Source organism: Salvelinus fontinalis, chromosome 6 (assembly GCF_029448725.1).
Source record: "Salvelinus fontinalis isolate EN_2023a chromosome 6, ASM2944872v1, whole genome shotgun sequence".
Taxonomy (NCBI): domain Eukaryota; kingdom Metazoa; phylum Chordata; class Actinopteri; order Salmoniformes; family Salmonidae; genus Salvelinus; species Salvelinus fontinalis.
Genome location: NC_074670.1, coordinates 39815494 through 39834376, shown reverse-complemented (window position 1 = coordinate 39834376; position 18883 = coordinate 39815494). Strand labels below are relative to the sequence as shown.

The window sequence follows — 18883 nt, the reverse complement described above, 5'->3', positions numbered from 1 at the left end:
TTATGGATATGCCTGCACTGCATACGCCTTCCACTAGATGTCAACAGGCAGTGGAAGGTGGAATGGGGTGTCTAGCTTGATTTGAGGTCAAACAAGAGCTCTTGGAATGACGTGTCCAGAATTTCCTTTCTCTACCTAGGCGCGGGAAGCACCTCCCTATTGTCTTATGATAAGCGTTCGGTATACACGGCTAATATCTCCCGCTTTGTTTTTATTTGATACATATTAGAAAAACATCATGAAGTAGGTTTTTTCAACCGAGTTTCATCAGTTTATTCAACGTTTAATGGGACTTTGGGAGTTTTCCGTTCTATGCGTCAAGAGAAGATGGGCATGTTCGCGCCACATGGCTAGCCTTGTGGAGCGAATTCGACAGGAGAGCAGGACATTCTAAAACCAAACAACAATTTATTCTGGACCAAGGACTCCTTGTACAAGATTCTGATGGAAGCTCAGCAAAAGTAAGAACAATTTATGATGTATTTCGTATTTCTGTGGAAAATGTTTAGTCCTATTTTCCGCCCTTTTTGCGGGCGCTGTCTCGCTATAACGTAAGCTGTTTGTTATGGTAAAGGTATTTTTAAAAATCTAACACGGCGGTTGCATTAAGAACTAGTGTATCTTTCATTTGCTGTCCAACATGTATTTTTTAGTAAAGTTTATGATAAGTTCTTTGGTCAGATTAGGTGAGTGTCCAAACTAGCTCCGGACAATATGGTGAATCGATGCTACATATTCACATTGTATAACCACGGTTTGCAGCTCTAAATATGCACATTTTTGAACAAAACATAAGTGTATTGTATAACCTGATGTTATAAGACTATCATCTGATGAAGTTGGTCAAGGTTAGTGATTCATTTTATATCTTTTGCTGGTTTTTGCGATCGCTTCCTTTTGCTGCTGATAAATGCATTTGTGTGTTTGGCTATTGTGGTAAGCTAATATAATTCTATATTGTGTTTTTGCTGTAAAACACTTAAAATATCGGAAATATTGGCTGGATTCACAAGAAGTTATTTTTAAAAATCTAACACGGCGGTTGCATTACCTGTCTAGGATGAGCGTGCCGCTAGCGCCACCCCCCCCCCCCCACCCCCACTGAAAAGGCAGAGCTGCGAAATTCAAAAAATATTTTTTTTTTAAATATTTAACTTTCACACATTAAAGTCCAATACAGCTAATGAAAGACACCGATCTTGTGAATCCAGTCAACATGTCCGATTTTTAAAATGTTTTACAGGGAAGACACAATATGTAAAGATGTACATCTATTACCTAAAAACACATTAGCATAATCCACCATCTTTTATTTGTCCACCAACACCAGTAGCTATCACCAATTCGGCTAAACTAAGATATTTATAGCCCCTAACCAACAAAAAAACTCATCAGATGACAGTCTGATAACATATTTATGGTATGGGATAGGTTTTGTTAGAAAAAAGTGCATATTTCAGGTAGATGGCATAGGTTACAATTGCACCCACCGTCACAAATGGACTAGAATAATTACAATGAGCAACGTGTTTACCTAACTACTAATCATCAAACATTTCGTAAAAATATACAGCATACACTAATCGAAAGACACAGATCCTGTGAATACAGACAATATTTCAGATTTTCTAAGTGTCTTACAGCGAAAACACAATAAATCGTTATATTAGCATAGCACATAGCACATAGCAGCCCAGCATTGATTCTAGCCAAAGTGAGCGATAAAAGTCAACATCGCCAAAAGATATTAATTTTTTCACTAACCTTCTCAGAATTCTTCCGATGACACTCCTGTAACATCATATTACACAATCCATATAGAGTTTGATCGAAAATGTTTATATTTAGCCACCAAAATCATGGTTAGACAATGTGAAATGTAGCTCAGCTGGTCAGAAAATGTCCTTGCGCCACTTAGACAGTGATCTACTCTTATACATAAATACTCATAAACGTGACTAAAAAATATAGGGTGGACAGGGATTGATAGACAATTTAATTCTTAATACAATTGCGGAATTACATTTTTTAAATTATCCTTACTTTTCAATACAATTTGCGCCAAGCGAAGCTACGTCAAAAAACATGGCGTCCTAAGCCACTAACATTTTTCGACAGAAACACGATTTATCATAATAAAAATGTCCTACTTTGAGCTGTTCTTCCATCAGTATCTTGGGCAAAGGATCCTTTCTTGGGAGTAATCGTCTTTTGGTGGAAAGCTGTCCTCTTGCCATGTGGAAATGCCAACTGCGTTCGGGATGAACTGAAAAGCGTGCCCAGCTATTCACATCGTTTCAAAAATAAATGTCCCAAAATCGCACTAAACGGATATAAATTGCTATAAAACGCTTTAAATTAACTACCTTATGATGTTTTTAACTCCTATAACGAGTAAAAAGATGACCGGAGAAATATAACAGGCTAAACTAACGCTTGGAACAGGAGCGGGTCGGTGTCCTCCACGCGCGTTACGCACCAAGAAAAGACTTGCTAGCTACAGGGTTTTTTAATTTATAGTGCCTGTGAACGCGCAATCGACCCCATTGAAATCGTCATCACGTAAAGGCATCCAGGGGAAGACGTAAGCAGTGTCCGTATAGTCATAGCAATAACAGTGCCCTTTTAACTGACTCCAGAACAGTGGCCAACATTTCTGAAATCTGACTCCATGTCAGGGAAATTGCTGTAGAATGGGCTCTGTTCCACTTAGAGACAAAATTTCAACTCCTATAGAAACTATAGACTGTTTTCTATCCAATAATAATAATAATATGCATATTGTACGATCAAGGATTTTGTGGGAAGCAGTTTCAAAAATTACACAATTAGCATAAATAGTCACAACAGCGCCCCCATCCTCAACAGGTTAAGAACTAGTGTATCTTTCATTTGCTGTACACCATGTATTTTTCATAAATGTTTTATGATGAGTATTTAGGTATTTCACGTTGCTCTCTGTAATTATTCTGGCTGCTTTGGTGATATTTTTGATGGTAGCTGCAATGTAAAACTATGATTTATACCTCAAATATGCAATTTTTTGAACAAAACATACATTTATTGTATAACATGTTATAAGACTGTCATCTGATGAAGTTGTTTCTTGGTTAGTGACTAATTATATCTCTATTTGGTCGGTTTTGTGATAGCTACCTATGCGGTAGAAAAATGGTGAAAATATGCGGTTGAGTCTTGCTATTGTGGTTAGCTAATAGAAATACATATTGTGTTTTCGCTGTAAAACATTTTAAAAATCGAAAATGATGGCTGGATTCACAAGATGTTTATCTTTCATTTGCTGTATTGGACTTGTGATTTCATGAAAATTATATTATATGTTAATGGAAGCTTCTTCAACATAATCCAGGTAGAATCAGGAATACCCCACGGCAGCTGTCTAGGCCCCCTACTTTTTTCAATCTTTACTAACGACATGCCATTGACTTTGAGTAAACCCAGTGTGTCTATGTATGTGGATGAATAGACATGATACACGTCAGCCACTACAGCAACTGAAATGACTGCACCTCTTAACAAAGAGCTGCAGTTTGTCTCAGAGTGGGTGGCAAGGAATAAGTTAGTCCCAAATATTTCCAAAACTGAAAGCATTGTATGTGGGACAAATCATTCACTAAACCCTAAACCTCAACTAAATCTTGTAATAACTTCTGTGGAAATTGAGCATTTGGAGATGACTAAACTGCTTGGAGTAACCTTGGATTGTAAACTGCCATGGTCAAACATATTGCTACAACAGTAGTTAAGAAGGGGAGAAGTCTGTCCATAATGAAGTGCTGCTCTACCTTCTTAACAGTACTACTGTTCAGTCATGTGTTCAGATGCCACAAAAAGGGACTTTTTGCAATTGGCTCAGAACAGGGCAGCGCGGCTGGCCCTTGAATGTACACAGAGAGTAACATCAATAATATGCATGTCAATCTCTCCCGGCTCAAAGTGGAGGAGAGATTAATGTCATCACTACTTGCATGTTGAATGCGCCAAGCTGTCTGTTTGAACTACTGGCACACAGCTCGAACACCCATGCATACCCCACAAGACATTCCACAAGTGGTCTCTTCACAGTCCCCAAGTCCAGAACAGACTATGGGAGTTACACAGTACTACATAGAGCCATGATGACATGGAAATCTATTCCACATCAAGTAACTAATGCAATCAGTAGAATTTGATTTTAAAATAAATAAACATTCACCTTATGGAACAGTGGGGACTGTGAAGCAACGCAAACGCGAACACAGATACACACACAATAACATACACACTCTACACACACACATACACATGGATTTTGTATTGTAGATATGTGGTAGTGGTGGAGTAGGGGCCTGAGGGCACACAGTGTGTTGTGAAATCTGTGACTGTATTGTAATGTTTTTAAAATTGTATACTTGCCTTTTTTTTGCTGGACCTCAGCAAGAGTAGCTGCTGCAATGGGGATCCATAATAAATACAAATACAAATACAAACCTAAAACGCAAGGCCAAATCTATACTGGAGTTGCTTACCAAGAAGACAGTGAATGTCCCTGAGTGGCAAAGTTACAGTTACTTAAATCTACTTGAAAATCTATGGCAAGACCTGAAAATGGTTGTCTAGCAATGATCATCAACCAATTTGACAGAGTTTGTGGAATTTTAAAAATAATTATGGGCAAATTTTGCACAATCCAAGTGTGCAACGCTCTTAGAGACTTACCCAGATAGACTCACAGCTGTAACCACTGCCAAAGGTGCTTCTACAATGTACTGACTCATGGGTGTGAATGCTTAGGTAAATTAGATATCTGTTTTTGATTTTCAATAAATTTGCTAACATTTATAGAAACATGTTTTCACTTTGTTATTATGGGGTATTGTGTGTAGATGGGTGAGAAATATATATTTAATCAATTTTGAATTCAGGCTGTAATACAACAAAATCTCAAGGGGTATGAATACTTTCTGAAGGCACTAACTCATGTAATCTTTTTATTCTTCTGCTAATGTTGTGTTTCCACAGATGGGCTACTCAGCTAAACACGAGGTGTGTCAGTTCCACTTCACGTCCTGGCCGGAGCATGGGGTTCCCTACCATGCCACAGGCCTGCTGGCCTTCATACGGCGGGTCAAAGCATCCACGCCAACCGATGCTGGACCTGTGGTCGTCCACTGCAGGTACCAGCCTCCAATCAATGCACATTGCAGTACACCACTTCCTGTTGGCTGACAATGCTCATGCAACCATTACTACTTTGTGTTTTCAAAGCTTTAAAGCGTAGTCCCAGTGGGCAAAACTGATTGAAATGACACAATTTTAATCAGTTTTACATTCGTTATGAGTCAGACGCTAATTTCAACCAGTTTTACCTGCTGTGGCTGAAGCCTTGTATAGGGGAATTGCATCCATCCCCAGCCCTGATTCTATTATTTTCATGTCACCCAAAGAAAGAGAGAGCCAAGAGTTGCTTTCAACCCTTATCTGAACACTGTTATTACAGTATTGTATGTGAAGGCTTGTCCTAAAGGGTCAAAGGTCAGTGACATGTTGTTCTCCCTGTGTCTCTGTGTCAGTGTGGGGGCGGGCCGCACAGGCTGCTACATCGTGCTGGACGTCATGCTGGACATGGCCGAGTGTGAGGGTGTGGTGGACATCTACAACTGTGTCAAAACCCTCTGCTCACGACGCATTAACATGATCCAGACAGAGGTGAATGGGCGGGCCTACAGTACATTTCAGTGGGGGAAGATAAAATGATTCACACTGCTCTGGTCTCCTTACATCTGTATTGCCGGTATTGTGTTTGGGGAACTCGGAGAGAGTGAGGGAAATATTCTAGCCTAGCTCCCCTACTGGGACTTGTGTATAGGTCGATGGTTTCCGAGATGCGAAGGCTTACATTGTGACAGTGCAATGCAGAAGCATGTGGCTTTTCTTTCGATGATATAGCATATCTTAATCGTATTATGTAAATCCAATATTGGTTTAGCTGTGTATTACATTTGTAGTTATTTGCAGGGGTGCTCTAATGAAATATATACACTGCAAGTGTTTGTTTATTTAGATGTATTTATTCAGTCTCCCACCGCTCTTTGATACACTGTGCAATATTATAGCTTATATTTAATTCACATCATGGCAGGTAATGAGATTTCTCTCTCGCCACCCTTCCACACCTCATACTCTTTCTTTGTGATATGGTCCTATGTTATTTATGTTCTAACTCACTTTCTCTCTAACACCCCCCCCGTCCTCTGTATCATACTTCGCCCACTTTCTTTGTGATATCATCCTATGTTCTTCATGTTCTTACTCTCTCTGTTTTGTTGTTCTGTCTCTCTCTCTCCCCCTTTTCGTCACCCCTATCTCTCTTTCTCTCTCTCCATACACACCTCTCTCTCACCCCTTTCTCTCTGCAGGAGCAGTACATATTTATCCATGATGCCATCCTGGAGGCTTGTCTGTGTGGAGAGACTGCAATCTTGGTGAATGAGTTTGCACTCATCTACAAAGACATGCTGCGGTTGGACTCTCAGAGCAACTCCTCCCAGCTACGAGATGAGTTCCAGGTCAGTCACACACTGGAATGAAATAATACATCTTCTGTTTCGTTGTGAAATACTATTTGTTTTCAGTGACTTCACAGAAAAGGTTAAGACAAAACAGCACAACACAACCCCAACCTAGAATACTAAATTGAAGCACTGTTGGATATTTTAACTTTGTTGCTGGTGGACTAGAGGGGATCAGACAGAAGTTGTGTCTGGCCTGAAGTCAACTTGATGTAACAATGCTGTATGGCTCAGAAGTCCAACACATTGTAGCAGAAAACAGGACAATATAGACTGATTAAATCAGCATTCTTGGGGTGGCAGGTAGCCTAGTGGTTAGAGCATTGGGCCAGTAACCGAAAGGTTGCTGGATCCCCTGAACAAGGAAGTTATCCCACTGTTCCCCGGGAGGCCGTCATTGTACCTAAGAATTTGTTCTTACCTGACTTGCCTAGTTAACATCACTCTGAAATAGTCATAGAGTTCAATAACAAATTGGAAAAATTAGGCCAGCCTCTTGCATAATGAACACAAATGTTATGAAACTTTGGGAGAACAAAAGTAAAAACTGAATATTTGGCACCTATTCCCTTTGATGAACATTAACAAGCATTTCACCCTAATTACATAAGTCAATATGAACAGAATATTTGGATCATTAAAACCTCTAAGCGATTTTTTTTTTAAACGTTCCCAATGTAAACTGACATTTTCTCTGGCCCAGATCGTAGAATATGCATGTAATTTACAGATTAGGATAGAAAACCCTCCAAAGTTTCCAAAACTGTCAAAATATTGTCTGTGAGTATAACAATACTTATTCTTCCGGCAAAAACCTGAGAAAATATAGCCCGGAAGTGATTATTACTTTTTTGATCTGTGTTTCCTGGCCCGGCTATCCTCCATTTAAAGGGGTATCAACCAGATTCCTTTTCCGATGGCTTCCTCAGGCTGTGGCCAGGCTTTAGACATATTTTCAGGCTTTTATTTTGAAAAGTGAGCGAGATGTTTCATAACTAGTCAGGTGTCCTCTGACTGTTTCCTGCGCGCGACAGAGTGGCTCCCCATTTTCCGTTTCTCTCTTAAAAGAGATTAAAGTTTCTATGTGAAGGAAGACGTATGAGATCACGTCTTACCCAACTTTGCAATAGATGCAAGGATCAAGTATTGCGGATTCCTTATGATGAGAAATTGGCTAAATTTGCCACAGGAAAAAGTATTTTGTCTTGAACAATCTAAGTGAAATGCAAGAGGAATGGATTTTAAAGAGGTAGCACATTTAAATTATCTGGCCAAACACTCCTTGCAAACTCAGAAAACCTTTTTTTTGATCTCATGAGACATTTTATGTGGTTTTATTCTGAAATAGATTTACATTTTATGTCGTCTTATTCTGAAATAGATTTCTAGATGTACAAAAGGGTGGCGGGGTAACGAGGAATTAGCAAAGGGGGTACTAATCCTGAAATGAACTTACATTTTTTTTAGTTACTTCATGAACATTGTGGTGCTTTTTTATGGAGAAGAGAACATGCTAAATAAAATAAACATCAATTATGGAGTAGGCCATAAACAGAGTTCCAGATAAGTGAGGCCTGTACATGTGTGTTTTGTACCTACGGTTTACCACACACACACCAGCACGCACACACAACTTACCGGCTATGAATATGCATTAGTGGTGTTGATACTGTGGGATGGGGTTTGGATGGAGTCTTTTCAATTCAGTTAAAAATTGGTTATGCAGAAGCATGGAAATGTTTGGAAGGTTTTGAAACGGGTTTCTGAAGGACAGGGAAAGAATAGGGAGAGGAAATATTCAATGTGTGTCGAATGCCCTGTATCCTGACTGTCTGGTGAGGCCTGATCAATCTCATTAGAAATGATCGAAACAGGTGGGATTTAATTATAAAATGAATGAGAAACACCAGTTTCTATTCTATTTTACCATTACTGTATGAGACACTATTAATTCCTTAGGGAGTTATCAAGAGTTGTAATTCCAAGTTGATTGGTTATTTGAATTGGTTTACTTTTGATTTAACATGTTTTGAAACACAATGTGAATCGTGTTCGAAGGGGAAATTATCAGTTCCCTGTGGTCCTGGTATTTGGGTAAATATACAAATGTACTTTGTTCAGTCTGCATATAAAAGGAAAAATATATGTTAATAAGGGATGACAGTTACTCCAAATGGATTGTGATATTGTCACACCCTGACCTTAGAGAGCCTTTTCATTTCTCTATTTGGTTAGGTCAGGGTGTGATTTGGGTGGGCAATCTTGTTTTCCTATTTCTTTGTTTGGCTTGGTATGGTTCCCAATCAGAGGCAGGTGTCTATCGTTGTCTCTGATTGGGGATCATACTTAGGCAGCTTTTTGCCCACCTTACTTTGTGGGATCTTGATTTTGTTAGTTGCTGTATAACCTGGTTTTTGGTGTTCATTTTAAAATAAAGTAAGATGTTCGCCTACCACGCTGCACCTTGGTCTCATTGCAACAACGGACGTAACAGATATGTGTATTGCTGATTTCATTTTTGTCTTTGTTTCGATTCAAATTTCCCCAGATTGGGCCTTATGGAGTGTGGGATTCCCCGATGGGTTAGAGTCTTTACAGGTTCTGTAAATCTTTACAAGTTGGACAGCAATTGAAAGACAAATTAGTTCTTAATGCAATCGCTGAATTACATTTTTTAAATTATCGTTACTGCGCAATACAGGCTGCGATAACGCAAGGCTACACTGCAAGAAATGGCGTCTCATGCATTTTACTTTTTTCAACAGAACAATTAATTAACAGCATAAAGACTGCTTACTATTAGCTGATCGTCCATCAGAATCTTGGGCAAGGTGTCCTTTCTTCAAAACAATCGTCTTTTGGCTGAAAGATGTCCTCTTGTCCTGTCGAATTAGCCGCTAAACGTTAGCCACCCACTGGAGAGGTACCCAACTAGTGGAAGCGCGTCACAAAGAAATCCAGGAAAATCGCAATAAACTGCTATAAACTACTATAAGTCGGTTTAAATTAACTACCTTATGATGTCCTTAATTAACACCTATAACGAATAAAAACATGACCGGAGATATAGAACTACTAAAACGAAAGCGTTTGCAGGACGTCATTGTGATGTCTTCTTGGGCCAGGCGCACCGTTGAAAAGGACGGTACTTCCTGTTCCACGGTCTTATATAAGGTCCCAGATTGCGCAATCGACTCCATTCAAATTCTCACCGCTTACTGACATCTAGAGGAAGGCGTATGCAGTGCATGTAGCCCGATGGCTTACATGGGGACTTATAAACTGACCTTAGAACAGGGACCTCGATTTCTGAAATCTCCCTCCCTGACAGGAAATGTGCTGCAGAAAGAGTTCTGTTTCACTTAGAGAAATAATTCAAACGGTTTTAGAAACTAGAGAGTGTTTTCTATCCAATAGTAATAATAATATGCATATTGTACGAGCAAGAATTGAGTACGAGGCAGTTTAATTTGGGCACTATTTTTTCCAATGGTGAAACAGCGCCCCCATATTGACAAGAAGTTAAACTATTTTAAAGATGCTTCTAACTGAAACTGTCAATCAATGTACCAGTATTGACAGAGAATAACGAGTGGCCAATCTGTCATTACACGCTGTTTCTCCACCCCCACTTTCTCCCCTTCTCTCTGTCCGCCTACATCAATTCCCTCCTTTCCCTCTTTTTTCTTCATCACCTATTTTTCACCTATCTCTCCTCACCTCACCTCACCAATCTCATAAATTCTCCCTTCATTCTCCCTTCATTAAATCTTTATATCCCTCCCACTTTTCTTCCTCCCTCCTCCCCCCCTCCCTTTCCACCTCCCTTCCGTACTCCAGACGTTGAACTCGGTCACCCCTCACCTGGACGTGGAGGAGTGCAGCATCGCCCTGCTCCCCAGGAACCGGGAGAAGAACCGCAGCATGGACGTGCTGCCGCCCGACCGCGTCCTGGCATTCCTGGTCACCACCGAGGGCGAGAGCAACAACTACATCAACGCGGCACTCACTGACAGCTTCCACCAGCCCGCCGCTTTCATCGTCACCCCTCACCCGCTCCCCGGCACCACCGCCGACTTCTGGAGGTTGGTGTTCGACTACGGCTGCACCTCGGTGGTCATGCTCAACCAGCTCAACCAGTCCAACTCTGCCTGGGTGAGCTATATATATCAATATTTATGTATATTAAGATATACTGTATGCATGTAATAGATATGTATATGTTTATGTTAATGAATGCAGTTCATTAGGAAGGGACAGTGTTCTGTTGATGAATCCGCATTTCACTTTTGACAGTGAAAAATGCTGCAGATCTGAGTCTGAATCTAGTTCTACTGGCAGTGTCTGGGATGCTGTATCTTAGCTCAACTCTTGCTCCTGTGTCCATAGTGCTAATAGCAGAAGACTTAGCCAGTCAGAGCCATGCTGCTCTGCCATCACTTAGTCTCTGTATAAGTGTGTGTGCTTTTGGATTTGTTCTTTCAAATCAAATCAAATTCATTGAAATCAAAGTGTATTTGTAACGTGCGCCGAATACAACCTTACAGTGAAATGCTTACTTACAGGCTCTAACCAATGGTGCGGAAAAAAGGTGTGTAGGTGTGTGTGTGTGTGTGTGTGTGTGTGTGTGTGTGTGTGTGTGTGTGTGTGTGTGTGTGTGTGTGTGTGTGTGTGTGTGTGTGTGTGTGTGTGTGTGTGTGTGTGTGTGTGTGTGTGTGTGTGTGTGTGTAGGTAAGTAAAGAAATAAAACAAGAGTAAAAATACACTTGAAAAAAGAGTAGCAAGGCTATATACAGACACCTGTTAGTCAGGCTTAGTGAGGTAGTATGTACATGTAGGTATCGTTAAAGTGACTATGCATATATGATGAACAGAGAGTAGCAGAAGCGTAAAAAGAGGGGTTGGCAGGTGGTGGGACACAATGCAGATAGCCCGGTTAGCCAATGTGCGGGAGCACTGGTTGGTCGGGCCAATTTAGGTAGTATGTACATGAATGTATAGTTAAAGTGACTATGCATATAAGATAACAAGAGAATAGCAGCAGCGTAAAAGAGGGGTTGGGGGGGCACACAATGCAATTAGTCCGGGTAACCATCTGGTTACCTGTTCAGGAGTCTTATGGCTTGGGGGTAAAAACTGTTGAGAAGCCTTTTTGTCCTAGACTTGGCACCCGGGTACCAAGTCCCCCAGTGATGTACTGGGCCGTACGCACTACCCTCTGAAGTGCCTTGCGGTTGGAGGTCGAGCAACTGCCGTACCAGGCAGTGATGCAACCGGTCAGGATGCTCTCGATGTTGCAGCTGTAGAACCTTTGGAGGATCTCAGGACCCATGCCAAATCTTTTTAGTTTCCTGAAGGGGAATAGTCTTAATCGTGCCCTCTTCACGACTGTCTTGGTGTGTTTGGACCAATCTAGTTTGTTGTTGATGTGGACACCAAGGAATTTGAAGCTCTCAACCTGCTCCACTACAGCGCCGTCGATGAGAACGGGGACATGCTCGATGCTCCTTTTCCTGTAGTCCACAATCATCTCCTTAGTCTGGTTACGTTGAGGGATAGGTTGTTATTCTGACACCACCCGGCCAGGTTTCTGACCTCCTCCCTATAGGCTGTCTCGTCGTTGTCGGTGATCAGGCCTACCACTGTTGTGTCGTCAGCAAACTTAATGATGGTGTTGGAGTCGTGCCTGGCCATGCAGTCGTGGGTGAACAGGGAGTACAGGAGGGGACTGAGCACGCACCCCTGTGGAGCTCCAGTGTTGAGGGTCAGCATGGCAAATGTGTTGTTACCTACCCTCACCACCTGGGGACGGCCTGTCAGGAATTCCAGGACCCAGTTGCAGAGGGAGGTGTTTAGTCCCAGGTTCCTTAGCTTGGTGATGAGCTTTGAGGGTACTATGGTGTTGAACGCTGAGCTGTAGTCAATTAACAGCATTTTCACATAGGTGTTCCTTTTGTCCAGGTGGGAAAGGGCAGTGTGCAGTGCAAGAGAGATTGCATCATCTGTGGATCTGTTTGGGCAGTATGCAAATTGGAGTGGGTCTAGGGTTTCTGGGATAATGGTATTGATGTGAACCATTACCAGCCTTTCAAAGCACTTCTTGGCTACGGACGTAAGTGCTACGGGTCTGTAGTCATTTAGGCAGGTTGCCTTTGTGTTCTTGGGCACAGGGACTATGGTGGTCTGCTTGAAGCATGTTGGTATTACAGACTCAATCAGGGACATGTTGAAAATGTCAGTGAAGACACCGTGTGCCTACCAGCACACGTCCTGGTAATCCGTCTGGCCCCGCAGCCTTGTGTATGTTGACCTGTTTAATGGTCTCACTCACGTCGGCTACAGAGAGCGTGATCACACAGTCGTCCGGAACAGCTGATGCTCTCATGCATGCCTCAGTGTTGCTTGCCTCGAAGCGAGCATAGGAGTGATTTAGCTCGTCTGGTAGGCTTGTGTCACTGGGCTGCTCGCGGCTGTGCTTCCCTCCTGCATGTACATACTACCTCACCAAGCCCTGCCACATCAGACGAGCGTCGGAGCCAGTGTAGTATGATTCAACCGTAGCCCTGTATTGACGCTTTGCCTGTTTGATGGTTCGTCGCAGGATTTCTTGTAAGCTTCCGGGTTAGAGTCCTGCACCTTGAAAGCGGCAGCTCTACCCTTTAGCTCAGTGCGAATGTTGCCTGTAATCCATGGCTTCTGGTTGGGGTATGTACGCACAGTCACTGTGGGGACGACGTCCTCAATGCACTTATTGATAAAGCCAGTGACTGATGTGGTGTATTCCTCAATGTCATCGGAAGAATCCCGGAACATGTTCCAGTCTGTGAAAGCAAAGCAGTCCTGTAGTTTAGCATCTGCTTCATCTGACAATTTTTTTTATAGACCGAGTCAGTCACGAAAAGTATAGCTGAGAACTCTCTAGGCAAGTAGTGTAGCCTGCAATTTATCACAATATACTCTACTTCAGCCTAGCAAAATCTAGCGACTTCCTTAGATTTCGTGCACCAGCTGTTTACAAATATGCACAGACCGCCCCCCCCCCCCCCCTCTTCTTACCGAAGTGTGCTGTTCTATCCTGCCGGTGCAGCGTGAATCATGCTAGCTAGATATCCACGTCGTCATTCAGCCATGATTCCGTGAAGCATAGGATATTACAGTTTTTGATGTCTCGTTGGTAGGATATTCGTGATCGTACCTCGTCTAGTTTATTGTCCAATGATTGCATGTTGGCGAGTGATATTGACGGTAACGGCAGCTTTCCTAGTTGCCTTCTGCGGGTCCGGACGAGGCATCCAGCTCTTCGTCCTCTACGTCGCTTCCTTTTGCGAATAATTGGGATGTCTGCCCTGTGGGGTGTTTGGAGAATATCGTGTGAGTCCTGCTTGTTGTTGTTGTTGTTGAAGAAATCTTTGTCTAATCCGAGGTGAGTGATCGCTGTCCTGATATCCAAAAGCTGTTTTCTTCCGTAAGATACGGTTGCAGAAACATTATGTACAAGATCATTTACAAATATCGCGAAAAAAAACACATAATAGCACAATTGGTTAGGAGACCGTAAAACGGCGGCCATCTCCTCCGGCGCCATTTTGTCCGCACTGCATTGTGTCTCTTTGATCTCTGACCACATTGATATTGTGTAATCAGTAACACTCCTCGCTTCATTTCAGTAACTACAGATTCAGCTATGTCACCTTAAATTCCTACCCCCAAGCTATAACTCAAGGTTTCTCTTTGTAGGTATCTCACAGTGTCTGCCTGATTCTCTCTTAATACCGGCCCACTTCTCTGTTGCTCGCTCTTGCTCTGTCTCTCACACACATTCACATTCACTTTGTCTCTTCCTCTCGCTCTTTCCCTCCCCCTCTCTCTTTCTCTCTCTCTCTGCACTCACTCTGTTTCATAATTATGTGAGAACCCTTCCTTTCAGAAAAGTCTGCTAGTTTTTGTTACAGTACCAGTTCCAATCACATGCTGTTGGAACACATTTGGAGTCGTCACAGGGTGGTTTTGGGGATGAATTGATTCGACTCTTGACAGTGATCTATAGGTCCCAAAGATGCCAAATTAGCTATTTTATCCTCCTCCTCCTCCTTTTTCACTCTACCCTACCTCCCTGTCTCTCTCTGTCTCTCTCTTTCCCCTCCTCTCTCTCTAGCCCTGTGTCCAGTACTGGCCAGAGCCTGGTCTACAGCAGTATGGGCCAATGGAGGTTGAGTTCTTGTCCACGTCAGCTGACGATGACGTCATCACTCGTCTGTTCTGTGTCAAAAATGTGACACGGGTGAGTCACTAAGAGCATGTATACACACACACACACACACACACACAGTAGATGCGTTCAACCCTATAAAACAACCGTCTCCCTTTTTCAATTCCCCGCTTGTCATTACATTTATGGGCATCTTCTTCCTGCCCGGATACTAAGGGGGACTTTGACCATAATGCATGTCATATCCACAATGTGCGATATTGTAATAGACTCAAATGCAAATTTTCTCTCCCTTTGTATTGGTTCATGAAGCATGTCACAAATTTAAATTAAGTACCTGACGTAGAGAATCAGGCAGAACTCATGAAACAGGCTTCATGTCAATCCCAACTGAAGATGACAGCTCTGTTGTCAAAGTACAGGGAGTGCTGGTGTTGTCAAAGTCCCCCTTAGTATGCCGGCAGGAAGAAAAGGAAGATGCCTATCAATATTCCCTCCCTACCTCTGTGAAGAATAATAGAGGCTTTGTTTCGTGTGCGTGTGCATGTTCGTGCTTGTGCGTATGCCTACGTGCCTTCGTGTGTGTGTCTTAATTATCTCCGTCTGTCTGTCAGAACGGTAGAAAGATCTAAGTTTGTGTACATTGCTGTACTGTGTGTGGGTGTGTAAATGAATAGGTGTGTTGCATCACTGTCAACCAGACTAACCCCTCCATGCGAGGCCTGTCCCTGCTGGCAGGGTGTGACAGGAGGTGTCCATAACCACCCTCATAGAGTGGCATTCTCCTTTCCCCAATCTACCCCTCCTCTCATCCCTCCTCACCTACACTACCTCTCTCTACCTCTCTCCTCCACACTGCACTGTCAAACAGCACCTCACACAACCTGGAAGAATGCATCCCACAGATAGCATAGTGTCGGGAAATGGTGTGTTTGTCTGTGTGAAACGAGGGTGTGTGCAATTGTTTGTGTGTGTGAAATAGGTCCATAGAAAATCCCACTTCCATGATTGTAACTTCTCCTTGCATGCTATTTGTTTGTGTTAGTCCAACCTGCATTACTTACAGTGCATCCCTAGCTCCTTACTTGTAGGGCTGGAGGCTGTTACAGCTGTCACGTGTGCCCCTGCAGCAGCAGAGTGATATTAATGCAGGTGCTGGTTTGGGCTATAGCTCTGACCACACATGGACATCTCTCTTTCACACCTCAGGTCCCAGTCTCACCAGCAGAGCTATAAATCTCACACACACTTATGGACACACATGAACGCGCACACGCAGGCAGGAACTCATGCACACACACACACGCATACACACACACACATTTAGGTCTCATGAGCTTCATGTTTTCTTTCTATCCTTAGCTCCAGGAGGGCCAGCTGGTAGTGTGTCAGTTCCAGTTTCTGCGCTGGTCAGCCTACCGCGACGTGCCCGACTCCAAGAAGGCCTTCCTCAGCCTACTGGCTCGCGTGCACAAGTGGCAGAGGGAGTGTGGAGATGGCCGCACCGTTGTCCACTGCCTGTGAGTATTCCTGACAATCTGACACACACACACGAGTGCTCACATGCACAAACGCAATCACTGACACACAAACACACACACACTGGTGCTCTCGTGTATGCTTCAGTGCTCGCTTCGAGGCAAGCAACACTGAAGCATACACGAGAGCACCAGCTATTCCAGACAACTGTGTGATCACTCTCCCCATAGCCGATGTGAACAAGGCCTTTAAACAGGTCAACATCCACAAAGCCGCGGGGCCAGATGGATTACCAGGACGTGTACTCAAAGCATGAGCGAACCAACTTGCAAGTGTCTTCATTGACATTTTCAACTTCTCCCTGACTGAGTCTGTAATACCTACATGTTTCAAGCAGACCACCATAGTCTATGTGCCCAAAGAAGCAAAGGTAATCTGCCTAAATGATTACCGCCCATAGCACTCAGTTCTTTGAAAGGCTGGTCATGGCTCACATCAACAGCATCCTCCCGTATGCCCTAGACCCACGCCAATTCGCATACCGCCCCAACAGATCCAAAGATGATGCAATCTCTATTGCACTCCACAATGCCCTTTCCCACCTGTACAAAAGTAACACCTATGTGAGATTGCTGTTCATTGACTACAGCTCAGCGTTCAACACCATAGCGCCCATGAACCTCATCACTAAGCTAAGGACCCTGGGACTAAACACCTCCCTCTGCAACTGGATTCAGGACATCCTGACGGGCTGCCCCCAGGTGGTGAGGGTAGGCAACAACACGTCTGCCACGCTGATCCTCAACACTGGGGCCCCTCAGGGGTGTGTACTTTGGCCCCTCCTGTACTCCCTGTTCACCCACAACTGCGTGGCCAAACACGACTCCAACACTATCATTAAGTTTGCTGACGACATAACAGTGGTAGGGCTGATCACCGACAACGATGAGATGGCTTATAGGAAGGAGGTCAGAGAACTGGCAGTGTGGTGACAGGACAACAATCTCTCCCTCAATGTGAGGGTGATCCTCATGTAAAAAATGTTTTTAAAAAATGTCAAAAAAATGTGAGCAAGACAAAGGAGCTGATCGTGGACTACAGGAAAAGGCGGACCGAACAGGCCCACATTAACATCAACGGGACTGTAGTGGAGCAGGTTGAGAATTTCAAGTTCCTTGGTGTCCACATCACCAACAAACTATCATGGTCCAAACATACCAAGACAGTTGTGAAGAGGGCACAACAACACCTTTCCCCCCTCAGAAGACTGAAAAGATTTGGCATGGGTCCCTAGATCCTCAAAAAGTTCTATAGCTGCACCATTGAAAGCATCCTAACCGGTTGCATCACCACCTGGTATGGCAACTGCTCGGCATCTGAACATAAGGCGCTACAGAGGGTAGTGCGTACGGCCCAGTAAATCACTCGGGGCAAGCTTCCTGCCACCCAGGATCTATATAATAGGCGGTGTTAGAGGAAAGCCCATAAAATTGTCAGAGACTCCAGTCACCCAAGTCATAGGCTGTTTTCTCTGCTAACGCACGGCGAGCAGTACCGGAGCACCTATTCTAGGACCAAAAGGCTCCTTAACAGCTTCTACCCCCAAGCCATAAAACTGATGAACAATTATTTGAATGGCAACCGGCCTATTACATTGACCGCCCCCCTCCATTTGTTTTGTACACTGCTGCTACTCGCTGTTTCTTATCTATGCATAGTCACTTCACCCCTACCTACATGTACAAATTACCTTAACTAACCTGTTCCCCCGCACACTGACACGGTACCGGTACCCCCTGGATTTAGCCTCGTTATTGTTATGTTATTGTGTTTTTATTTTAATAGATTTTATTTGCTTTAGTTTATTTTAGTAAATATTTTCTTAGCTCTTTTTGAACTGCACTGTTGGTTAAGTGCCTGTAAGTAAGCATTTCACGGTAAGGTATACACTTGTAGTATTCAGAGCATGTGACAAATAAAGTTTGTTTTGATTTGACACACAGGGACAGACATACACAAACATACACACATAAACAGCAGTACTCCCAGCTTAGTTCATCCCAGACTGGAGGTAAGCCTTGCCTTTACCTAATCAAACACCAGCAGTCAACATAGCTAGCACCCAATCACAGACAATGAAGTAGGTGTTACCTCTGATAAACACCAGTTCATAAGGCTCAAAGCCAATCAGGTACCAGCCATCAGGAATGCCCCTCCTCAATCAAGAACTACAGAATAACATCAATCAGTGTAAGAGGTGGTTTGAGCAGTAAGCATGGCGCCACATGGCTTTTTGGCTGCATTGCACTGTACTCTCCTCCTCTCATAAGAACTCAGCTCAGGACCTGACTGAATATAGAGCTATGGAGCCTTATGCTCATTGCTGAATGACAACACGTGCACCTCCGCCACCACAGTCCAAAAATACATCACTCAGTGCTGTCACACAGCAATACCCACGACAACCGGGAAAGAGATTATAGCGATGAAATCAATTATGGCTTAATACAGAATGTGCCGGCTCTCACAACAGTAAATTCCAGGCCTCCAAACTGCTGACGCCAATTGATTACCTTAATATTGCCCGTATTGGCCTCCCGGGTGGCGCAGTGGTCTAGGACAC

General features: G+C 43.2%; 1 protein-coding gene across 9 annotated transcripts in view; it reads left to right on the top strand.

Annotated features, from left to right (window-relative positions):
* LOC129857827 (receptor-type tyrosine-protein phosphatase U-like) overlaps nt 1–18883 on the top strand; it is a 262960-nt gene that overhangs the window by 237082 nt on the left and 6995 nt on the right. For all 9 annotated transcript variants that reach the window (XM_055926448.1, XM_055926452.1, XM_055926446.1 and 6 more), the window contains 6 exons: nt 5023–5177; nt 5574–5709; nt 6420–6569; nt 10413–10727; nt 14728–14853; nt 16144–16301. In XM_055926448.1, coding sequence (XP_055782423.1) covers nt 5023–5177; nt 5574–5709; nt 6420–6569; nt 10413–10727; nt 14728–14853; nt 16144–16301 — 1040 coding nt within the window. The remainder of the gene's footprint in view (nt 1–5022; nt 5178–5573; nt 5710–6419; nt 6570–10412; nt 10728–14727; nt 14854–16143; nt 16302–18883) is intronic.